Consider the following 26,334-nt stretch of genomic DNA (forward strand, 5'->3'; position numbering starts at 1 on the left):
AAAACTTGTTGCAGTTATGCAGGCTTCAGTGGTAAGCGCTTCGTCAGGGTAAAGAATTTTAAAAGACGTTGGTTCCAGATATGTTAATAAGAGTTTGTAGTTTAAAGAAGGGACCTAGGTGCAGCATGAACAATATCCCATATAAAGATTCACGATTCAAGAGAAGGAGGTAGTTCAACAGTGTATTAGCTTGATGAAACATGGGTCAATTAGAATCATTCCAAGATGATCTGCTGGAAAATGAGTGATGGTACTGGCAGTTTTAAAGTTTTCAAAGGGATAAGTTCTCGGATAATTATTATGCGTTTCTTCTGGTTTTATTTCTGAGAATAAACTTGTATTTACTTGCAAGAAAAGCAGCAGTGATTACCATTCGGTAATGAACGCTGTCAGTTTGGTGACATGATTTACAATTTTTGTCATACCTTGCTTCGAAGTTGGTCATTGCCAGTTATAATTCAGCTGTTATAGAGAAAACATCAAGTACAAACACAAAAAAGCAGATGTTTTTCTCTGGCTTGAAAATAAAAATATTATGCACCGTATAAACCAGACTCGTGCCAATCTCCTGCAGATGACAGAATGTACAAACTTGACTTCTTTGCACATGAATGGGATCACACAGTTTTGCATTTACCCATATATCACTGTCATTGTAGCCCCATGGAATTAATTTGGGCAAAGGGTTTTAATGCTATGTGGCAGGAGGGAAATAAAGAAAAAAGAAAAAAAAAAACATTCAAGATACAGTGAATCGCTTGTGCATGAGGCACTAGATAATGAGGCAACGAACAACATCCCACCTGTAACATGGGCACATTCTGTGTGGCATACTGAAAAGTTTCAGAAAGAACTTGACAGGGAAGTGATGACGGATATAAGCCTTTAACCTATTATCGTAAATTTAAAATCAGATTGTTCGGAAACAGACTCAAATTGAAGTAATGATGCTATTATGATGTAGACTTTGGAGAAAAGTAATAATATTTCTTAGTTTTAAAGACTCGTTGTTTAAAGAATATGTTTGTCAACATATCAGTTGCATACGTAATAATGAGAACTTTGTACACTTTTGATTATGCAGACTATAATGTTCAACATATTTCCCAAAGAGAAGTTAAGCTTCTCCCACCATTTTGTAAACATCTGTCATTTTTCAAGGTACGAACTGTATAAGGCCCTAAAACAACAGTAACTGTTACTTGTCGAGATATTTGTGGTTTTCGGTGTTATCGATCAGATTCCCTGGAGTTATTCGTAGATGATGGTTAATTGCTTGTTCAATTGATTATAAATGTGCTCTCTTACTGTAATATCAAACATGCTAGTTTACTCTCATAATGCCCGTAAACAACTAAAAACATGACAGCTTACTGACAATTTTTACGATAGTCTCTTACATTAATCTTTTCTACCACTAATTCCTTTTTTTACACATAACGATTACACTTAACTATCATCACACACACACACACACACACACACACACACACACCTTACACCTTTTTAAAAATTCTATTGAGCAGAAGTAGTTGTCAAGCAGATATAATGATTTTGGTTTGTGCTTGAAGTTAATTTTGTTGTGTATTAAATTTTTACTTACAGTGCAGTTCAAATCGCAATAAATGGTAATTATTGCAAGCAGTTTCAATGTCATTTTGAGAAAAATTGTACTTCACGTTTTCACAAAGCTGTGTCAGCTGTTCTCGCCTCCCGACGTCACGCAGAGTAAATCTGTGGAGCAGTGACGCGAATTAATGACGTGAATTAATATTTATCTCATGATGATAGATTGAAATTGGTTTTAATATTTATTATTCCCCTCATAGATTTGAGAGTATAATACAGTATACCGTAGGCAGATGAGCCTGACTGTTATCCTCCGCAGCAATGCAGTACGGCAATGTGGACTTTGTTTGTCCGCTCTCTACTGCTGCGCATGCACAGTTCTCATCCCCCAAACTTCCTTTGCGCTCCGCCTCTATATGCGGAAGCACCGTCCTAGGTGACGCGGACTTCAGTGTGACTTATTCTCAAATACTACTTTTGGGATCCCCTTCCCGTCACCAGTTCGATTAGAGGACGATATTGAAGCAATTCAGAGGTGGGTTGCTAGATCTGTTACTGGTAGGTTTGGTCAACACTTGAGTGTTGCGGAGAGGCTTTGTGAGCACAAGTGGGAATCCTTGGAGGAAGATGACATTCTTTTCATGCAACATCATTGACAAAATTTCTAAAACACATTTCAAGCTGATTGCAGAATGATTCAACTGTTGCTAACATACATTTTGCAAAAGGACCATGCAGATAAGAGAGAGGGCCTGTATGGAGGCATATAGATAGTCATTTTTCCCTCACTCAGTTTATGAATGGAACAGGAAAGGAAATGAGTAGTAATAGTAAAAGGTATCCTCCACTGTGCACCACATGGTAGCTTGTGGATTATGTATGTGGGAGTAAATGTGGAAATGGCTGCTGCCCCTCTCCCTCTCCCCCCTGTTGTTGTCGTGGAGACTGGTTTGATGCAGCTCTCCATGCTACTCTATCCTGTGCAAACTTCTTCATTTCGCAGTACCCACTACAACCTACATCTTTCTGAATCTGCTTAGTGTATTCATCTCTTGGTCTCCCTCTGCGATTTTTACTGTCCACGTTGCCCTCCGATATTAAATTGGTGATCCCTTGATGTCTAAGAACATATCCTACCAACCGATCCCTTCTTCCAGTCAAGTTGAGCCACTGATTTCTCTTCTCCCCAATTCTGTTCAGTACCTTCTAATTAGTTACGTGATCTACCCATCCAGTCTTCAACATTCTTCTGTAGCACCACATTTTGAAAGCTTCTATTCTCTTCTTGTCCAAACTATTTATCGTCCATGTTTCACTTCCATACATGGCTACACTCCATACAAATACTTTCAGAAACGACTTTCTGACACTTAAATCTATACTCGATGTTAACAAATTTTTCTTCTTCAGAAACACTTTCCTTGCCATTGCCAGTCTACATTTTATATCCTTTCTACGTCAACCATCATCAGTTATTTTGTTATCTTGTAGAATTGGGTGTACTGCCGGTGGTCTGTGTCTTCCCAACACGATATTTCGACATCTTAACTTGGCATCTTCATCAGGTGTTCCCTGAGACCGGTTGACGAGCTGACCTAGTCCCACACACCGCCCAGGCATAAATGTGGGACTAGGTCAGCTCGTCAACCAATCTCAGTGAACATATCATGAAGACGCCAAGTTAAGACGTTGCAATATCGTGTTGGGAAGACACAGACCACTGGCAGTACACCCGATTCTATATGATGACAAAATGGCGGGATAGTCTTAGAAATTATTTCAGTTATTTTGCTCCTCAAATAGGAACTCTCACCTCCTACTAAAAGTATTACATTTCCTAAACTAATTCCCTCAGCATCACCTGATTTAATTTGACTAAATTCCATTATCCTCATTTTGCTTTAGTCGATGTTCATCTTACATCCTCCTTTCAAGACACTGTCCATTCTGTTCAACTGCTCTTCCAGGTCCTTTGCTGTCTCTGACAGAATTACAATGTCATCGGCGAACCACAAAGTTTTTATTTCTTCTCCATGGATTTTAAGTCCTACTCCAAATTTTTCTTTTGTTTCCTTTACTGCTTGCTCAATATACAGATTGAATAACATCGGGGATAGGATATAACCCTGTCTCACTCACTTCCCAACCTCTGCTTCCCTTTCATGCCCCTCGACTCTCATAACTGCCATCTGGTTTCTGTACAAATTGTAAATAGCCTTTTGTTCTTGTGTCTTGTGACAGCCAGAGCGAGAGCACCAGCAGCAGCGAGTACTGTTTGTATAAAGCGTTTATTTTGCATTTTGTTTACGACCTTCTACTAAGGAAGGGATTCTATTTGTGTTTATCTGCTCTGCATAGTAACTAACAGTTCTTGATAAAACTTTACGTAGTTTTCGTGTTAGATTTCTTAGTATTTTCTTGATCGTTTAGAACAGAAAGCGCCCTAAAACCGTCTTTTGTTTGTTTCGCGGCCGTTAGCCACTAGTCACTTGAATCAGCAGTTGTCTTGTGACAGCCAGAGCGAGAGCACCAGCAGCAGCGAGTAGTGTTTGTATAAAGCGTTTTTGTGCTTATTTGCTGCGCTTAGCTTTTAAATAGTTTTTCTGGGAAAACCTAGCGTAGTTTTTGCGTCTCGTATTTCAGTGAGTGTTTCTTGATTATCAGAGTAGCTCATCAGAAGATTATCTTGGGAATTTGTCACCGTATAGGGTAGGGTAAACATAGTCATGTGTAGGGACTGTGGTTGTTGTGAGCAGACGCAAGGAGAATTGGCCACTCTTCGGGGGCAGGTGGAGGCTTTGTCTGTTAGGCTCATCGAGCTCGAGGCGCAGGCGTCGGCTCGTAGTGGCGTTGGGGCAACTGTGGTGAGACCTATGCCTACTTCGGTGGCCTTGGAATCACATGGAGCCCCTGATGTCGCTGCGTCTTCCGGCAGTGAGCATCTTACCGGTCAGCCATCACTCCAGGGTGAATGGCGGACAGTGGTGGGCTCGCGCGTGCCTGGCCGAAAGGCGAAGGTGGGATCTGGCCGCGTGGCGGCTGCCTTACCCCTTTCCAACAGGTACGGGGTGCTTCCTAGTGGTGATGACATCGTTTCCGAGCCACCACAGGATGCCTCGCCTGTTGGGCCAGTGGCCGATTCTCCGGCAAGGTCCCGACAGTCACAGAGGGCGGGCCTATTAGTTATAGGGAGCTCCAACGTTAGGCGGGTTATGGAGCCCCTCAGGAAAATAGCGGGTAGGTCGGGGAAGAATGCCAGTGTGCACTCGGTGTGCTTGCCGGGGGGTCTCGTCCGTAATGTGGAGGAGGCCCTTCTGGCAGCTATTGAACGCACTGGGTGTGACCGGCTGCAGATAGTAGCACATGTCGGAACGAATGACGCCTGCCGCTTGGGTTCTGAGGCCATCCTTGGTTCCTTCCGGTGGCTGGCTGATTTGGTGAAGACAACCAGCATCGCACGCGGAGTGCAAGCTGAGCTTAATATCTGCAGCATAGTGCCCAGAGTCGATCGCGGTCCTCTGGTTTGGAGCCGTGTGGAGGGTCTAAACCAGAGGCTCAGACGACTCTGCGACTATAATGGTTGCAAATTCATCGACCTCCGTTATTGGGTGGAGAACTGTAGGGCCCCCCTCGACAGGTCAGGCGTGCACTACACACCGGAAGCAGCTACTAGGGTAGCAGAGTACGTGTGGCGTGCACACGGGGGTTTTTTAGGTTAGAGGGACCCCCCCTTGGGCGAAACGATAAAATACCTGACGGCTTACCAGAGAGGACATTATCATCGTTGATAAAGAATGTCCGTCCTCAGAGACCAAAAACAGGAAAAGTTAACGTAATATTGGTAAACTGCAGGAGTATCCAGGGCAAGGTTCCTGAATTAGTATCTCTTATTGAAGGAAATAGTGCGCATATAGTATTAGGAACGGAAAGTTGGTTAAAACCGGAAGTGAACAGTAACGAAATCCTAGACACAGAATGGAATATATACCGCAAGGATAGGATAAACGCCAATGGTGGAGGAGTATTTATAGCAGTAAAGAATTCAATAATATCCAGTGAAGTTATTAGTGAATGCGAATGTGAAATAATCTGGGTTAAGCTAAGTATCAAAGGTGGGTCAGATATGATAGTCGGATGCTTCTATAGACCACCTGCATCAGCAACCGTAGTAGTTGAGCGCCTCAGAGAGAACCTGCAGAACGTCGTGAAGAAGTTTCGTGATCATACTATTGTAATAGGGGGAGACTTCAATCTACCAGGTATAGAATGGGATAGTCACAAAATCAGAACTGGAGCCAGGGACAGAGACTCTTGTGACATTATCCTGACTGCCTTGTCCGAGAATTACTTCGAGCAGATAGTTAGAGAACCAACTCGTGAAGCTAACGTTTTAGACCTCATAGCAACAAATAGACCGGAACTTTTCGACTCCGTGAATGTAGAAGAGGGTATCAGTGATCATAAGTCAGTGGTTGCATCAATGACTACAAGTGTAATAAGAAATGCCAAGAAAGGAAGGAAAATATATTTGCTTAACAAGAGTGATAGGGCACAAATCGCAGAATATCTGAGTGACCACCATCAAACGTTCATTTCTGAGGAAGAGGATGTGGAACAAAAATGGAAAAAATTCAGAAACATCGTCCAGTACGCCTTAGATAAGTTCGTACCGACTAAGGTCCAAAGCGAGGGGAAAGATCCACCGTGGTATAACAATCATGTACGAAAGGTACTACGGAAACAAAGAAAGCTTCATCATAGGTTTAAGAGTAGTCGAATCATAGCTGATAAGGAAAAGCTGAACGAAGCGAAAAAGAGCGTAAAGAGAGCAATGAGAGAAGCATTCAACGAATTCGAACATAAAACATTGGCAAACAATCTAAACAAGAACCCTAAAAAGTTTTGGTCATATGTAAAATCGGTAAGCGGATCTAAATCCCCTATTCAGTCACTCGTTGACCACGATGGCACCGAAACAGAGGACGACCGAAGAAAGGCAGAAATACTGAATTCAGTGTTCCGAAACTGTTTCACTGCGGAAAATCGTAACACGGTCCCTGACTTCAGCCGTCGCACGGACGCCAAAATGGAAAATATTGAAATAAACGATATCGGAATTGAAAAACAACTGCTATCACTTAGTAGCGGAAAAGCATCCGGACCAGACGAGATACCCTTAAGATTCTACAGTGATTATGCTAAAGAACTTGCCCCCTTTCTATCAGCAATTTATCGTAGATCGCTGGAAGAACGTAAAGTACCTAGCGACTGGAAGAAAGCGCAGGTCGTTCCCATTTTCAAGAAGGGTCATAAATCAGATGCGAATAATTGTAGGCCTATTTCGCTTACGTCAATCTGTTGTAGAATAATGGAACATGTTTTGTGTTCTCGTATTATGACGTTCTTAGATAATACAAATCTCCTTCATCATAACCAACATGGATTCCGCAAACAGAGATCATGTGAAACTCAGCTCGCCCTATTTGCCCAAGAAATTCACAGTGCCGTAGACACTGGCGAGCAGATTGATGCCGTATTCCTGGACTTCAGGAAGGCATTTGATACGGTTCCGCACTTACGTTTAGTGAAAAAAATACGAGCTTATGGAATATCGGACCAGGTTTGTGATTGGATTCAGGATTTCCTAGAAGAAAGAACACAACATGTCATTCTTAACGGTTCAAAATCTGCAGATGTAGAGGTAATTTCGGGAGTACCGCAAGGAAGCGTGATAGGACCTTTATTGTTTACAATATACATAAATGACTTAGTTGACAACATCGGTAGCTCCGTGAGGCTATTTGCAGATGACACGGTTGTCTACAAGAAAGTAGCAACATCAGAAGACTCGTACGTACTCCAGGAAGACCTGCAGAGGATTAATGCATGGTGCGACAGCTGGCAGCTTTCCCTAAACGTAGATAAATGTAATATAATGCGCATACATAGGGGCAGAAATCCATTCCAGTACGATTATGCCATAGGTGGTAAATCATTGGAAGCGGTAACGACCGTAAAATACTTAGGAGTTACTATCCGGAGCGATCTGAAGTGGAATGATCACATAAAACAAATAGTGGGAAAAGCAGGCGCCAGGTTGAGATTCATAGGAAGAATTCTAAGAAAATGTGACTCATCGACGAAAGAAGTAGCTTACAAAACGCTTGTTCGTCCGATTCTTGAGTATTGCTCATCAGTATGGGACCCTTACCAGGTTGGATTAATAGAAGAGATAGACATGATCCAGCGAAAAGCAGCGCGATTCGTCATGGGGACATTTAGTCAGCGCGAGAGCGTTACGGAGATGCTGAACAAGCTGCAGTGGCGGACACTTCAAGAAAGGCGTTACGCAATACGGAGAGGTTTATTATCGAAATTACGAGAGAGCACATTCCGGGAAGAGATGGGCAACATATTACTACCGCCCACATATATCTCGCGTAATGATCACAACGAAAAGATCCGAGAAATTAGAGCAAATACAGAGACTTACAAGCAGTCGTTCTTCCCACGCACAATTCGTGAATGGAACAGGGAAGGGGGGATCAGATAGTGGTACAATAAGTACCCTCCGCCACACACCGTAAGGTGGCTCGCGGAGTATAGATGTAGATGTAGATGTAGATGCTCCCTGTATTTTACCCCTGCCACTCTCAGAATTTGAGAGTATTCGAGTCAACATTGTCAAAAGCTTTCTCTAAGTCTACAAATGCTAGAAATGTAGGTTTGCCTTTGCTTAATCTCTTTTCTGTGGGAAGTTCTAAGGGTCAGTATTTCCTGACGTGTTCCAACATTTCTACGGAATCCAAACAGATCTTCCCCGAGGTCAGCTTCTACCACGCTGTCAGTAGTTCTAATGGAATGTTGTCTACTCCCGGGGCCTTGTTTTGACTCAGGTCTTTCAGTGCTGTGTCAAACTCTTCACACAGTATCATATGTCCCATTTCATCTTCATCTACATCCTCTTCCATTTCCATAATATTGTCCTAAGTACATTGCCCTTGTATAGACCCTCTATATACTCCTTCCACCTTTCTGCTTTCCCGTCTTTGCTTAGAATTGGGTTTCCATCTGAGCTCTTGATATTCATACAAGTGATTCTCTTTTCTCCAAAAGTCTCTTTAGTTTTCCTGTAGGCAGTATCTATCTTACCCTTAGTGAGATATGCCTCTTCATCCTTACATTTGTCTTCTAGCCATCCCTGCTTAATCATTTTGCACTTCCTGTTGACCTCGTTTTTGAGACTTTGTATTCCTTTTTGCCTGCTTCATTTACTGAATTTTTATATTTTCTCCTTTCATCATTTAAATTTAGTATATCTTCTGTTAACCAAGGATTCCTACTAGTCCTCATCTTTTTACCTACTTGATCCTCTGCTGCCTTCACTATTTCATCCCTCGAAGCTACCCATTCTTCAACTACTGTATCTCTTTCCCCCATTCCTGTCAATCGTTCCCTAATGATCTCCCTGAAACTCTTTACAACCTCTGGTTCTGTCAGTTTATCCAGGTCCCATCTCCTTAAATTCCCACCTTTTTGCAGTTTCCTCACTTTTAATCTACAATTCATAACCAGTAGATTGTGGTCAGAGTCCATATCTGCCCCTGGAAATGTCTTACAATTTAAAACCTGGTTCCTAAATCTCTGTCTTACCGTGTCGATCTATCTGAAACCTTCCAGTATCTCCAGGCCTCTTCCATGTATACAACCTTCTTTCATGATTCTTGAACCATGTGTTAGCTATGATTAAGCTATGCTCTGTGCAAAATTCTACCATGCGGCTTCCTCTTTCATTTCTTACCCCTATCTATCACATAAAGCAAATTTGTGGGTCTGTATTTGAGGCCTCTTACTGCTCTTCTTTTTGTGGGCAATCAAATTCCTTCTCTTAACCCATAACACCAATACCTCATTTTCCCCACCCATTTCAGTAGTTACACTATGCTCATGTGCTTCACACACTTAATGCACTTCATCAGTGTTATACCCTCATGCCCATGTATGTAGAGAAATCTAAAACTGACTAAATTTCAGAAGTACAGTTCTTTTTTAATAACACACTATCTGGGTGCTGTAACTTGATGTGATAACTGAAACTTCTGGGTATCTGCTATTTTATTTTGACATATTTCCACTAACATTCATTGTCCTTTGATCATTGTTTTTGAGTGACTTGATTCCAAGCCTAAAGTTTTATTCCAGGAGGACTGTGAAACACCCTTGTATGTTCACCACTGTATACTCGATGTTTTACTTGAAGTCCAGTGTCAACTTTTTCCATTACAAAAGCACCTTTTACTGCCGTGAAGAAATTTTTTTTAAACCCTAGCATCATCATGTCTATTTCCCCATCCAGTTGATCAAGAACACTTGGATTGTTTAAACAGATTACATGTTATAGGAATAAGGAGAAGTCTTCAGAAAGTACTGTGTGTCTTATGATTGATTCTGTCATATTATTCATTCAATCAGAAACTGGTTTAATAGCAGAAGGTAGTTTTACATCCGAAGTACGAGGGCTATCCACAAAGTACATTACGTTTTGGAATTAAAAATAAATAAAGTATTGGAATTTTTTTTTATTATATACAGATGAAAGCCACACTTAGTGACTTCCACTTATTCCCAGCAATGAAGAAGTGGTTGGCTATGCAGCGTTTTGATGACGACGCACAGCTTCAAGAAGAGATAACCACGTGGTTGAAGGCGCAGGCGGCCGAATTTTACAACGAAGGAATTTCCAAGCTCGTCCATCGCTACGATAAGTGCCTTAATTTAAATGGCAACTATGTAGAAAAGTAGTATTTAAGTGTGGCTTTCATCTGTATATAATAAAAAAATTCCAATACTTTATTTATTTTTAATTCCAAAACGTAATGTACATTGTGGATAGCCCTCGTATTATAGTGGGTACATATTAAGTATGGAGACAAATTGCAGGGGTGATCCATGACAGGAAAAAGGGCAAAAGTGTTTATATCAACATAAATGTTGAGATTAATAGTGGGTGTGTGATAAAGCTGTTTAGCCGTCGTCATTAAAGTAGGCTGCTCTAGGTCTCTCTGTACATGTCACCCCTCATCTCCTACAGCCTTGCAGTATTAGTGTGTCAAGTACTGACTGGCCTGTTGTCACAATTTGGTACTTCCCTGTGTTTGTCTTTGCTTTGTTCTGTGAACTCATTCTGTTTTACATACAGTTTTCAGTGATACTGAAGAGCAACATTCTGTGTTGCTAGCCCACATCATCTTGGTATATACTGGGACTGAATCAACATTAGAAAAGAAACTGAATATATAATATCTAATGTCTTAAAGTTTTTCAACAAACTTGCTTAGGATGAGGGAAGAGCAATGCAGTGTGTTAGCGATATTGTAGCTTCTTCAGAGCCTGTAGACGTGAATGCTATCTTCTGTTCACCAGAGGAACTAGATTTAATCAAACAGATGATTTTAATGAAGAAGTGGTTCACGGGACTGTGTTAGAATACTACAATGAGGGATAGTAATACTGTGGCTGCTAAAGCTGTGCATAAATACAATACAAAATTATGAGGGCTTGGAAAAAAACCATTCAGTCACTTCTAAATGACATTGGTTTTAAGTCCAGAAAATGTGACGATGGGGACAAATTTCTTAGAGGTCAGAGGGATACTGCACCTCACTGTATGTTTGTGGGCTATACATTAATTGCATACAGAGGAAATTAGGCCTATGATTTGTTTGTACAGAACCTGATGTTTGCATAACCATTTGAAGAAATAATTTTGGCAAGGCTCCAAGAGAAATGATGGTTTGAAAATATCAACAGGCACTTTTGTGCAGTGAATATCGATGTTTTGGGTGATGGATGTTGCGATAAAAAGTGTGTAAGAGCTGCTAATATAATCCGTTCAAGTGGTAGGAAATATTCTTGGTCACATTAAGGTAAGCCGTCAGAACAAGAATCCTGGCAGTGGCATGCAAGTTCTCCTTTGCTGCTGTACATGTACAAGAAAACCTTGTTTTTAGGTGACTCAATATGGTAATGATGTCTCAGATGTTACCAAAATTAATTTTATAATTTTCTTAACAAATCGTTCATTGGGAGTTTCTACGAGGTCGAATAGGATGTGAATTCATCAGCAACATCATTTGCTGTTGCACAGGTGAAACAGTTTCGCACTTCATAGTTATTTTATTTTTTGTTTTGGAATTTGAGGATAGTCGTACATTGTTTTTCAATCCGTTAGTGTTTCTGGCTCGTTCAACAGTTAAGGTAAAAATAATATTTCTTAGAAATTTCTGGTAGTATTAGATTTTTTTTCCTTAACAAGTGGCAGTTATTTTCTTTTGGGAAGTACCATATCATATTTTAGAGTATAAATACAGATGTATGACTTTTTTCAGAATGTTTACTAACATTGGAAATCATCACTAAGTGGCAATGCTGTAAGACAGAGAACTAACATTGATCTGCTTATTTTTGTGACAGCCGTTATAGTACTGGTATATTACACCATACATTAATTACTTGGTATTAATTTCTTTCATGTTTCAAAAGATTTTCAGAGTGGCTCCCATGTGGCACATTGCAAACATTTACAGGGCACATCGTGGATTGTCTCACTTTTCAAATGTTCTGTTTGGTAGCCAAATAATGTCACAGCCTACATGAGCATGTTGTTCAAGGGTCTATACTTCAGCAAGTGTTCAGTACACAAAACTTTTGTTGGGTGCACCGATGTAAAACTCGAGGAGATTTAAGTCTAGTGGACAAGGCTGCTACGCACAAGGACTGTTGATAAACAGTGAGATGAAAGTGGCCTTGTGCTCCAGCACACATTGGCCATCTTACCTGCCATTTTGCTAAAGGCACATTCTTTAGTAAAATAGCCAGAGTGTTCAGTAGGAACTTCACATGTATGTTTATTATGGCATTGTGGGAAGACAGATGGTCCATGTAGGTACTCACCAATAATCCTAATCCTGAACTGTTGCTGATGCAGTGATTTAACCATTCCTCAGGCCACAGATGACAGTTGTGTAGGCTTATGATTAATTAGTACCATGTAATATGTAGTGTAATATATTAGTACTAATTGCATCGTTGCAGACATACCGTCCATTTCTGGACATGGGTTGATATAAATGTTTTTGATTTTGTCTCCTTAATATTCACCCTGCAATCATGAGAGATACCTATGTGATGATACGCATTATTTTTCTGCTTTATTGCCTAATTTGAGCTTGTCATTACAGATTAAATGTGTGTGTCTTAATAGCTACATAGGTTACACCGATGGAAATTAAATATCAACTTGTGGAAATATATTGACTAAACCATTTGCTTGACATGAAGAGTTGTATGTATACTTACTTTTTCATACAAAGCTTTATACACTGCATGATCGTTTGCTTGATATATATTTGGCTGCACTATTCTGCTGTAATGTTATGCTTTGCCTTTCGTGACTGCATCGTCGTCGCAATCGCACGTCACAGCCACCGCACGGTCCCGTGTCTTATATTGCAGCAGGGGCTATGCCTCCCCCACCCCCTCGAAGTGCGCCCCCCCGACAGCCGCCCGCGTACAGTGTGGCTGCGCAGATGGCACGCCTGCAGAGACTAGGACGGGCGCACTCTCACGAGGGCGTCACCGCTGTACCCACTGTCCCGACACCGCACTCGGTGGGTTACTGCAGCACCAATGATCTGGATGATGATGGTATGTGTGAGCTCCATGCAGGACTTCCAGTAATGGAAATATGGGACAGAAAGGAGGCTAAAGTTCAAAATGAAACTGTGTGTGTGTGTGTGTGTGTGTGTGTGTGTGTGTGTGGTGTGCACAGAGTTGTTGTTTATCTATTTAGTAGTTCCCTAATTATCTTGGTTCAGATTTTTATCGTAGTTACAACCCGAAAATGAAATTTACTCATTGTAGTTCTGAGACTGAATGCACTCAATACTTCATTTGTCTTTGCACTTTTCAGAATCTAAATGGCATTAGTATTCAGTTTGCATTATTCAAAGACTTGTTTAAAAAATCATGAAGGAAAGAAAATATATATCATGATATATCTTTCTGTAACAATTAATGTAAATGACAAACAAAAAAGAACAGTAGCTTCTGCTTACAGCATTCTTTCCAAAGTAATACAATGGAAATGTAAATTGTGTTAATATTTTACATCCAATTTTTTTCACATCAAGGAAATATTTATTTTCTGCATAGAATTCAAGATTTCTCCCCTAACAGTTCTCACCCCATTTAACAAAAGAATATGCTCATTCTTAGCAAAGTGTTTCTTTCCAAGCCATATTTAATACATCTATAATGTCCACATCATTTCAAAGAATACTTATTTCATTTTACCAGAGTGTTGTTTTAATTGTTAAAAGTAGCATTATGTGCTTGTTACAATGGATAAATATGTGGTCAAGTTCTTGAACAGTGAAAGATATTCCAATACTTGGTACATTATTCTAGAAAAAGTCTTCAGTTTCTGTTAGACATTCAGTTCAGATATGAAAAACTAAGTAGCCTAGAAGTGCATAATTTCAGGTAGCTTTCAAAAAATAGACAAAGAATGTTCACAAATATGTTGATTTAATAACTTTATGATGCACACTACAGTAGAGTAGTGGCTTCAGAATGCCTATAAGCTAAAACTGAACTGCAGATTGGATGAACTAGAAACTGTGAAAGAAGAATTATAAAGAAATGACTGGGCCACTAACAAATGATACTCTTAGAAATTAAGAAGTAGTGCTGAAATAAATCAGAATGTAGAAAGTATAACAAACAGTAAATAAGGAGAGACAGATAGTCTTTGGTAATTTATACATTGTTGGTGACAACATTTAACTTAACAGATCCCTAAATACTTTTGAAAAAAAAAAAAAAAAAAAAAAAACAACACTGGACCCAAGAGTTCACGGAAGATTTACAGAGAAATGACATAAAAGAAGAAGAAACAATGGTTAGAGTAATTTAAAAAAAAAAAGTGTTACAAATATGATGATTCCAAAGCAGTAAAGGTAAAGGAATTTTGGCAGGAAAGTAAAACAGCAAAAAATAAAGAACTAAATTTAATACATGATCCTCTGAAAGCCTACACAAGACAAGGAGTGTGTGTGTGTGGGGGGGGGGGATATTTTATGAAGTTGATTTTTGGAATTTTTGATAATTGCAATTGAAGGAGGAGGACAGGCCACATGTGTTTCTATCAGCTGATGATTAATATACCAAATCCTAGAGCCATTTAAAAAGAAGTGCAAGGAATGAGAATGACAATATTAAAGAAACAGTTTATCCAATTTTTTCCTCCATGTAACTTCTGTAGTGGTAACTTTTCATTCAAATATAAATCCCTAACAGTAGAACGTTAGTTTGAAGAGTGCAACCCTTTTGCATACACCTTTATTGTAACTGTTAGTTGTGTTTAACCCTGCATTTTAAGCCTTGTTTTCTTCTTGCAATTCACTAATACTGTTTAAAAGAAATTTTGTGCCAGCTCCCACATTCAGCACATCAGATATTTGATCCTAGAGTTTATTTTATTTTATTTTATTTTATTTTTTTGTTTCAACATTTCAATTAAATACTTATAGTTGGGTTTTTATTGTGATTAATATTGGTGTGTGTGTGTGTGTGTGTGTGTGTGTGTGTGTGTGTGTGTGTGTGTGTGTGTGTGTGTGTGGGCCAAGCATGTGTATTGATAAATATTTGGAGCACTCTGTAAATATAAACTGTATATTTGTATGTACTTGCATGTTGGCGTGCATGTAATGTGTGTATTGCTGATGTTCCACAGGAATGCTGCATTGTCTGCAATATGTTGGCATGAGCATGCTCACACATCGCACCACCTGTGCCCGATTCCTTCCCCCTGACTTACCTTTCCCTCTTCCGTATAAGTACTCCACCATAAAAATACTGTGTTTAAAGAGTTTTTGTAACTGTAAAAAAAAAGTAATTACTTTTCCCCCCTCCAGCAATCAACTAGGTAGTGTAAATTTAAGCACAGTGAAGTTATTTTCTTCTGTGGTATTAAACTGAGAGATGTGGAAAGCATTTTGCAGATTATTGTGGCCTAAATTTGAGTAATCACAAGAACATTGTTTAGGTGTGTTTGCATCATATAACATTGTTTTTCATTTTAATGAATTACTACAAAAGTAAATATGTTAGAACTTAGTGGATGACTGTGTCACAAGGGTAGTGAAATATTGAATGAGAATGCAATCAGCGGTCACATCATTTAGAGCACCATTTTTACCATTGGTAACATTTTTATTATTGAGACTGTCTGCAGACTGAAGGGCCACAATAAATTATGTAAATTGAAGGTGGGGAGGAAGGAAGAACGAAAGGAAAAGGAAGGGGCTATTGACGTCAGCTGCACGGGGACTTTATGGGAAATCAGTGGCAATGAATGAAAATTTATGCTGGACCAGTATTTGAACTCAGAATCTCCTGTTAGTCTTACTAGGCACCCGCATTAACCACTGCACCATCCAGACACAGTGTCTATCACAGTTGTGGGGACTATCACAGCACATCTCTCAGCCGACCCACATTCCCACCTAGTGCCACGTATCTGCAGGTCATCAGGCGTAATTGTGCAGATGGTGGATTCATTGCCCATCGGGGTGAGTCTGTTATGTCAATATGTGGTGCGGTGTCTGTTCTGTTTCATGTTGTTGTCAGTTTGTCTGTTGGGATACTGAATCAATAGAGAAACGAGGACTGAACTGAAAAAGAACCTCTTTGCTGGATTTTAAATACTTCATAGATTTGGCAACCGTTTCCACAAACTGCATAGGCTGAGAAAAGCGACAGAATTTTTCTTGTATTTCTTAATTATCAGGGTGTACACGACCCGGGACAACCGGGAGATCCGGGAAAAACCCGGGAACTTTTTCATCCGGGAGAAAACCGGTAAAAACCCGGGAATTGTTTACAATTGCGGGAATTTTTCATTGTTTTAGTTTTCAGTTAAATTTTTGTGATTTTTGAGTAGTAAGAACCAATATTCTAACAAAGGATATTACTGTACCCCGCTACTGCAGAATAACACTGCAGCAACAAAACATGAACGAGAGAGGGAAAAAAACCATAAAATAAACTTAAGCTGCAAAGGAAATATGCCGTATACAACAAAAAAACACAGTGCTCATACAAGCGTCTGCCACCAGCAAAGTCTGTCAAAGGTTTTTGGAAGACTATGCAATGCTTCATAACAACAAATTGCCTCCGATGAGCGTGACATGACAACTGTTTAAATTAGATTCATTTGAGCAGTTGCGGGCGGGCTCTTGTGCATGTGTAGTTGAGTCGCGTATGAGTAGTACCTTCTCCCGCTTCTTGTTACAGAAGTGTGGCTTGGCGCCACTACCTAATATTGCCCCGGTTTGTAAGTGTAGTAAATCTGGGCCTGATGCACAGAGCCGTCTGAGTTGTGGTGGGGAGGTGGGTCGTCTCCACCTGACCTGTGTATACGCTAAGTGATTTTGTTGTTTCCTCTTCGTTTATTGCTCTCACGTTAAATGATAAAATGGTTTTTTGTGACCGGGAGATATCAAATGAATTAAAATACGTTCGCATAATTACGGATGGCTAAGATATGTCATTAGTTTCAGATTTTATTTCTACCTTTCTGACAGTCAAGCATTAATCGCCTTGCAGAACAATGAAGTCATCTTTGTTGGTTTGCTAAAGAGATTTGGCTTTTATTAATATTTTCTGCTGAGAAGGTCAGTTTATTTGAAATGAACTGTTTAATTTCAACTGTTGGCTGGTTTCAACTGTTCGCTGATTTCAAGTGCACGTATGGCATTATGCCATAATAAAGAACCATACATGAGATAATACAATACTGCTACTCCAAGAAAATTTACATCCGAATCTGGACATATGAATGTGCACTTTAAGCTGAATTATGCATTTTAGTATGGTTCACGAAATTCTGATGCTCTTGAAGTATCCTTTGATGTCTTGTTTCTTTTATGACATAATGTAAGATCTTTTAATGTTTTACACGTACGAACATATGGCCTTCTTGCGTCATCGCGCAGCGATGGTTGTTATCTGGCGCTCTCTTGCAACTGCTGAAACGAACCTATTTCTAACAGGTAGCGGAAAAATATTGCGAATGGTGGTTTGAAAAGCGTTACAATCAAAACAAATTTCCTTTTACACAAGATGAACTAAGTGCGAGAATGTACGACGAATTTCTGAAATAACAAAGCGTTCGACTCTCATTTAAAAATCAACTCTTTGAGGACGGCCATTTAGAAGAATTTCAAGTTCAGAAGATCACACATTTATGTCGTTATTAAAAATTTGTGTAATGTATCTTAAAGTGTATCATCACGCGCAGAAAAGATCAACATTATATGTGGAAGCTTAGCTTCTCCTCCAGCTTATTAATCTTGGAGACCAATATTATATGTGAATGCTATGTATAATAATTTAAACCATTAACTTTTCTTATTTGTGTTTTCGCGGTACTTAACAGTGATCTTGCTATTGGCTAGCTACATCACATGTCCTATGTTGTCATGAGCTGGCGAGATCACGTGACATGAGTTATGAGTGGCTTACAAAAGCGCATCGCAATCTCGATTTCAATGCTTTGGAAAGTAACATGCGGTATTTGGTGGAATTCGAATTTATACCTTCATAATACGAAAATATGTAGCGAACATCAAAGGTGTTTCAAAACGTGTATTCCCCCCCCCCCCGAGTTTCGTTTTCTAAAGTGGCGGGAAATTCTACACCGGTATATAAAACCATAAACATTCAAAGGATTGATGAGTTTTACAGTGCCAAGGAATAGTATACGGTCACTTAACACGGAAAAAGTGTGTTTTCGCCCGGGAGAAAGTGTATTTTTAACCAGGAAATCCGGGAATTTTTTTTTTGCTTGTCCATGTAGACACCCTGATTATGCAAGAAATTCTGCTCCCTATAAAACAGATTTTGTTGTGGTAATAGCTGTAATCAACATTTGTACTGCGTATTTACTTGAAATGTCCCAAAGTTTTCAGATCTCTAATAATTTAATTATCTCAAAAGTGGTATGTCAGACTACTATAGTTGTATTTTGAAGTTTCTTGGTATAATAAGTATTCCATGAGATTCTGGGATTGCAGACAGAAATGTCGACTTCCTGTTTCAATATTTAAACTAGCAATCAAGACAGCCATCATCAACTTAATTTTAAAACTAGCTGGTTGGGAGTGTAACAAACAGATGCTTGGGAGCAACAAATCATCTTTTGTCTCCGCCACACTCTCACATAACAACTGCAATTTATCATTTATCAGCAACTAATCACCAGTTTATATCGCCAGCCTGTTCCATTCCTTTTGTGTCACTCTGGGCATGGACAGTCTAAGGGTTCATATGATAAATTTCATATCTCTTATTTCCCTATGAAATACTTGTTATTGTTGCCCTCTTCTTGTTGTGATGATATCATCCCTCTTTCTTTTAAAGGATACATTTCCTTTCTTATGGTCGCTGCAATATTTTGTTTGAATTTTGATAGTGATTTGTTGTGCCTTTCCTTGCTGACTCTTCATGTTGGCACTTGGGTACCCAAGTTTTATATCTCTGGAAGTTTTTGCAAGGTGGACATTACCTTCGATCTGAAATTGTAAACATTTCTTACAAGTAACTATATGTCACCTTTTCATTCCTGCATTGCACTATACAGGGGTTACAAAAAGGTACGGCCAAACTTTCAGGAAACATTCTTCACACAAAAATAAAGAAAAGATGTTATGTGGACATGTGTCCGGAAACGCTTAATTTCCATGTTAGAGCTCATTTTAGTTTCGTCAGCATGCCTTTACAAGTTCGACACAACATGTGGTTCATGCACGATGGAGCTCCTGCACATTTCAGTCGAAGCGTTCGTACGCTTCTCAACAACAGATTCGGTGACCAATGGATTGGTAGAGGCAGACAAATTCCATGGCCTCCACGCTCTCCTGACCTCAACCCTCTTGACTTTCATTTATGGGGCATTTGAAAGCTCTTGTCTACGCAACCCCGGTACCAAATGTAGAGAGTCTTCGTGCTAGTATTGTGGACAGCTGTGATACAATACGCCATTCACCAGGGCTGCATCAGTGCATCAGGGATTCCATGCGACGGAGGGTGGATGCACGGATCCTCGCTAACTGAGGACATTTTGAACATTTCCTGTAACAAAGTGTTTGAAGTCACGCTGGTACATTCTGTTGCTGTGTGTTTCCATTCCATGATTAATGTGATTTGAAGAGAAGTAATAAAATGAGCTCTAACATGGAAATTAAGCATTTCCGAACACATGTCCACATAACATATTTTCTTTCTTTGTGTGTGAGGAATGTTTCCTGAAAGTTTGGCTGTACCTTTTTGTAACACCCTGTATAGTGCAATTCAAACAATAATTCTCATATATCAGTCTTTTTTATTTGACAGCTGTATGGTGATGAACGGAGTCCTCTATTACTGTAATTTTTTCCTGACATGTCCACTTGGCAAATTGCCCTAGTAACATGACGCCCGTTGCCGAAGTAATGTCCTTACTGAATTTTGTAGAGCACCTGTACATGTACCATGTACCACAGGGAGATGCATCTTTACAACAGAAAATACACAACTCATTTTTTTTGCCCACTTTGGTATATATTATCAATGGAACACCCATCTTTGCAATATGTTTGCCTTTTTGTGTAGTATTTTTTGCCCATCTTTCCTATTTTTACTAAAACTTTAAGGTTATCCTTGCAACATCACTTGTAGCTTTGTTTGTGAATTCTTCTTATGTAAAATTCAGTAACTACATTAAATGTTATGCCATCTGCCTGTAACTTTTCTGTATTGTTGTTATTGCTTAATAAAGTGAACTTACCAAGTTCCTACTTTACTTGTAACAAGGCATCAGTGTTCGATTCTCAGAGTACATAATTTATTTGTGTGTGTGTGTGTGTGTGTGTTTACAAACATGAGTGAATACTCTTGTCATGCAGAGTGATCTATCATGGTGTTCAGTTATAGAGGGAAGCAGATAACTACACTAAAGCTGGATCTGTGTAAAAAAAAGTTCTCAAGAAGTATTTACTGATGCAGCATCAAAACAAAGAGGGCAATATGTATAATTCAAAACAAAATGTTACTGGATTTTCTCATTTTGAGAGAACTGAAGGGTGATCTGTTCAATTGTTAAAAATCATTCAGCAGCCAAGATCGCATAAAATATTTTCTTTAAAACAACTGGTTTTAACAGACTGTGCTCTCATCTTCAGGTATTATTAAATATTACTGTTTTGTATATAGAAGTTATAAAGAAAATAAAATATCTTCGCAGTAAAGAAGGAACTGCTGGCCAAGTAGATTTTTTAAATATAAGAACAAAGGGAATGTCACACTGTAAAAGGAAAGTCAAAGCTTTGGAGAATATTGAATCAGAAAAAGTGTGTGTGTGTGTGTGTGCGTGTGTGTGTGTGTGTGTGTGTGTGTGTGTGTGTGACAGAGAGAGAGAGAGAGAGAGAGAGAGAGAGAGAGAGAGAGAGAGAGAGAGAGAGAAGTCTTTGTGGAATATGAGTTGAATGAGTGACAACAAATCTGATGGCAAGTGAGTTTTAAAATGCGAGAAACGTAGTGTAAGACTTAAGAAGGTTGTTCTGACTGCCCGGGGGAGGGGGGTGAGATTATGGAAAAACAGTAAGCGAACTTCTGTGCAAAGTAATGTAAGTTGTGTATGTTAATACTCTGGCATATTAGCAGAAAATACACTATGGTTACAACTTAATCTGCTTCTTCAAAGTGTTCTGCACTTTTTTTTACCATATCAGCTGATATTTATCGTAGGAACTCGTGTTGGATATAGGAAAGAAGAGAACTGGTTTTCCCTGTTTATCTATGTGCACTTATAATATTGTGAAGAGCTATTTGCTTTTATAAATTTGGTAATTATCATTTCTGTCCCAATCCTTTTCCAAATATTGTGAAGAGCTATTTGATTGTATAAATTTGGTGATTATCATTTCTCCCCCAGTCCTTTACCAGCCATGTCCGAGTGGGAAAGAAAAAACATCTAGAAAAATGTGGGTACAGTTTTTTCACTGTCTGTGGCACACTACAAAGTGTAGATATTAGGTTTAGGCCTTAAAAGACATGTTACTATAGCCAGTTTGTCTCCATCCTCTGATGATAGCAGAAAGATTGATTTTGCTATGTGTATGAAAGTTACATAAACTAACATCACATGTTATTTCCAATAGAACAGCTTTTATATAAACATGAAGCAACATTGTAGTTAATATATTTCACTGTCCTGAATGGTTTGTGAGTTACTAGTTGACATAAAAATAATGCCAAAATGAACAACAGACAAGTTGTTGTCAAGTAAAGAACGTCTGCTTGTGTCACGATATGTAAGGGGCATTCAAATGAAACCCGGTCACTAGTGTAAAGTAATGGTAATGATTTTATTAACTCAAAAATGTAGTTATACACAGTACACATAATCAAAAATAGTCACCAAAACTGTTGGGCCATTTATCCTATTGCGACACTAGCCGGTCAATTCCATACTCGAAGAAGCTAGTAGGCTACCGTCGGATCCAGGCTTGTATCCAGTCACACACTTCATTGTCTGTTGTGAATCGATGTCCGTGAATAGCATGTTTTAGAGGTCTAAACACATGAAAGTCAATGGTGAAAGATCAGGATTGTACAGTGGATATTCCAGCGTTTGACACCGAAACTACTTCAATGTCATCTTCACCGCATTGGCCATGTGTGGGCGGACATTATCATGCAGGAGGATAATGCAATTGGAACACATGCCTCGATGTTTCAACTTGATGACTCGTCTAAGGTTCTGTAAAGTGGCTTGATAACGCTGGGTATTGATGGTGGTTCCCTCTTCCAGAAACTCGACAAGCAGTGGGCACTTGTGTTAAAAAAAGGACAACATAACCTTACCAGAACTGGTGTGCATGGCCTTTGATTTCTTTGGAGGCGGTGAAATCATATGTTTCCACTGCTTACTCTGACACTTGCCTTCCAGTTCAAAATGGTGACACCATGTTTTGTTACCTGTGACAATACGCAACAGAATGCCGTATTCCTCCTCATGGTAATGTTGCAGATGACTCAAAGACAGCACCATTCCAGTATTGTGCTGTTCGGCGGTCAGTTGGTAGGGAACCGGCTGCGCACAGATTTTTCCAAAGTTCAAGCGTTGATGCATTATGGTGTGGAGGTGCCCACGCTAATACCCAGTAACCGAAGGATCTCATTCATGGTGATTCTGTGGCTGTCCAAGACTAAATTATTCACTTCCGCAACCATTTCCGGTTTGATGACACGATGAGCCGGTCCAGGATGAGCATCGTCTTCCAGTGACTTGTGCTCCTCAAGGAATCGTGTGCGCCATTCCACAACACTTGGATGACTCGGACTGTACTCACCGTACACAGCCTTCATCTGTCAATACATTCAGGCCTCCAACTCCCTCTGCTGCCAAAAATCGAATCACTCCTCGTTGTCCCTGCTTACTCACTTGTTTGTTCAGTAGTGAATGATAACTTGTGTGACCATCTTCTCTTCGGCATGAAACTACACTGGCACTATGCAACATCAAATGGTGTGCACATGTCAGTCTCTCTAGAAACAGATGGCATCACCATACCTGCAGTTACGTGGTGCCACCTTACATTTAAGGCAAAGGTAGATGAACTGACCAGGTTTCATTTGAATGAACCTCATGTATGACTAACATTAATAGATATTTCTGCGTACCAGATTGGAAAAATCAAGTTCGGGACTTTGACCTCAAGAAGTGAACATTGTGTCAGAACTTTAGAAACCAGTAATAACTGCTCTGTAAATCATAGTTCATGCACCTATTGGGTGGAAGTTGATATAAGAAAACATACCTGAGAAAGGGTAGAGTTGCCATAACTGAGCAAGTAAAATAGAAATAAATATTTTTTTTAGTTTTAGGCTAATATTCTGATTTATGTCCATTTACTAAGAATATTGCTTTTTACTTACTGTAACAATTGTGCTTTTAATTATATTTTTAAAGTCTTAGGTTTTCTGTTCCCTATTGTCAGAGTTGAACTAATTGAAGGAGATATGCCAATTTGAGCTTCAGTAGTGATGTTTGATATTGTATTTTTTTTCTTTTGTGCATGATGTTGTTGTGATAAAAATTAATTTATTCACAATTATGTTTGTTTTTCAGATGATGACGGTGCACAAGTATCTGCAGTGTGAATTATTTTCCATATGGTTTACATTCTCCTATCTTCATCTCACTGAGTGACGTTGTTGAGAGTATCACAGATGAGTGCCAGATAGTGAAGAAAAGGGGATTGTGATGAGTTTTGTAAAGAATAGCTACTGCACATCGGGAGAAAATGATAGTACGTATTGTCTTTGCATTCCCCTGCAGTTGTACTTATTGTCCTGTTTTTTAGTTGCGTACACGAGTGTGTTTACAGCAGTTAAGCATTCAGCAAATAGCAGTCAGTGAACTGTGTGGACAGCCTTTATTCTGTGGCCAGTATGGCAGGGAGCTTGCATGTTATAATTTCTTCTGTGTACTTTGTTCTATTTTGCCCCTGTGTTTGGAATGATATCTGAGAGATCAGTAAATCCAAATGCCATAAAAATTTGGCATTTCTTTCACAGGGTTATCACTGCTTGTGATAATTTCGCATGCTAAAATTTACAGTTATTCATACTCAGCATTCATTATTGTTTTAAATGATGAATTATTATCAAAATGTGTGTTTGTGATATCTGTACTATGATATAAATACTTGTAAAAATAATTTTTACGCACTTTAAATATTATAATTATTTGCTGTACCAATTGCAGCATTGCATCAGATGTAAAGGATGATATGACTTTGAAAAATGTTTACAATTCTGATCTGTAAAATAACTGAATATATTTTTGTCTTACATGTTGCAGTAGATAAATGTGACTGATAAAACTATGTTAGAATGAGCAACAGTTAAGTGTAGTATGAATATCAACAAGCAAATATTGTGCATTAATGTCATCTCAAATTTTTCATTAGCTTTTTAATACAGTGTAAATAGCCAAGTGATAACAAATCTGAATACAAATGAGATTATTTGTCTTATTTACAACTTTTCATAAACTGAAAGTTATTTGTTCATTGTACAAAATGACTCTTTATATGTTGAAACATATGAGTATTGTAGTGAATAGTTGTAAAAAGTGACTTGTTCCAAAGAATCTACTCCAGGAATATTTTAAATTCTTTTTTCCTTTTTTTTACATTCGAATTTAGGAATTAAATGTATTTACAGGTAACAATTTTTTATTAATGTGTACAAGAACTCAAAATATTAAGTGACCATTTCTTGAGATCTGTCAAATATGCGCTAGCAGCTAAATTACTTTGAAATTGAGCTGTCAGGCGTTTGTACAATTGCTCTCAAATGCTGTGTATGCCATTATCAAAAGATCTTTACTGTGTAGTATTTGCATTCTGTGTTGTGTAGTTATGTTCATATCATATTTAGATCACCAGATCATCAATGTGCAATGTATTTAACATATTTACTATATTATCACTTTATGGCAGATGGGAAATCATCTCAAGACTTACATGTGTACATATAGATTAAAAGAAATATGTGTGTTATTTGAAATTTTTGTATGTCTGCCTACTGTGTGAAAAGAGAGGGACGTTTTGCCTAGTCGTGTCGTGCTGTAATATTTTGATAACATATTTGGTGGTATATTTTTCATTATATATGTATTATGAAACTTTGTCTATTTAGGTATGTGTAGAATTTGGATGTCATAATATGGTATAAATATCTGTAGGTCAGTCCAAATTTATATATATTGACTGTTTTAATTGAGACAAACATTTGACATTTTACGAGCAAACTGAAACTAACTTTCAAAATACTAGTACTCCAAAAGAAAATGAGAACATTAAAATAAAATGATGTGAGGGCTAGTTTTAGCTTTTTGCTCTGGAGTGCCAGCAAAGTAAAAACTTTGTTTGTGTGATTGTTATATGCCAGTGCACATTTTTATTTATTTTGAATTTTATACATCTGTGGCTGTGGTTGACACACACACAACATAAATGGTCATAATCAGAGGAACACATGAAAATTGAGTGCCAGTGCTGAAGTAGTTATGCAGCTTTATCCAAGCCAATATCAAATGTATTCCAGGTGAATTACAGATTCAATGCACACATTTACACTTTATGCCGATATTGCTCCTAGATTTCCTTTTTGTTACTTATAGTTTCTGTGTAGAGTAGCATTATTGATTGTTTGCACAGATCCCAATCACAGATGGAGAAATGGTCATACTCATTGCATTTTAATATTTATAACAAAGTTTGGACTGTTGCTGGCTTTACTCCAGTGAGTTTGGTGCTGTTTCTACATGTGTGATTTTTTTTTTCTTCTTCTTTCAGATTTGTATATAACTTACTCTACATGCTATTAAGATATTTTATAATATTCATTGGGAAGTGAAAGCAAAGTTTATAAGCAGGAACGTTTAATTTGCATAACACAACTAGTTCTAAGTTTTGGGTTAGAACATTTTGTACCAGAATTTCTACTATTACATCTGACACAAAATATTAAGTAAATGCTGGTGTTATAGTCAAAACGTTTCTCTGAAAGGCAGAATTTCATGTTCTCAAATCAGTTTGTGTTTCAATCTTTCATTCACATATATTTTAAGCACCAAACATCATCAGATTA

The 26,334-nt window shown here is 38.7% G+C and overlaps 1 protein-coding gene across 11 annotated transcripts in view; it reads left to right on the top strand.

The window, feature by feature from the left end:
* The window catches only part of LOC126092365 (rap guanine nucleotide exchange factor 2), a 318,859-nt gene that overhangs the window by 291,289 nt on the left and 1,236 nt on the right, over nt 1-26,334 (top strand). For 7 of the 11 annotated variants that reach the window (XM_049907913.1, XM_049907922.1, XM_049907949.1 and 4 more), the window contains 2 exons: nt 13,084-13,275; nt 23,804-26,334. The exon at nt 23,804-26,334 is cut by the window's right edge. In XM_049907913.1, coding sequence (XP_049763870.1) covers nt 13,084-13,275; nt 23,804-23,835 — 224 coding nt within the window. In that variant the 3' untranslated portion in view covers nt 23,836-26,334. The remainder of the gene's footprint in view (nt 1-13,083; nt 13,276-23,803) is intronic. The other 4 variants (XM_049907956.1, XM_049907964.1, XM_049907979.1 and 1 more) reach the window with 1 other exon arrangement.

The sequence above is a fragment of the Schistocerca cancellata genome, chromosome 1 (assembly GCF_023864275.1).
Source record: "Schistocerca cancellata isolate TAMUIC-IGC-003103 chromosome 1, iqSchCanc2.1, whole genome shotgun sequence".
Taxonomy (NCBI): domain Eukaryota; kingdom Metazoa; phylum Arthropoda; class Insecta; order Orthoptera; family Acrididae; genus Schistocerca; species Schistocerca cancellata.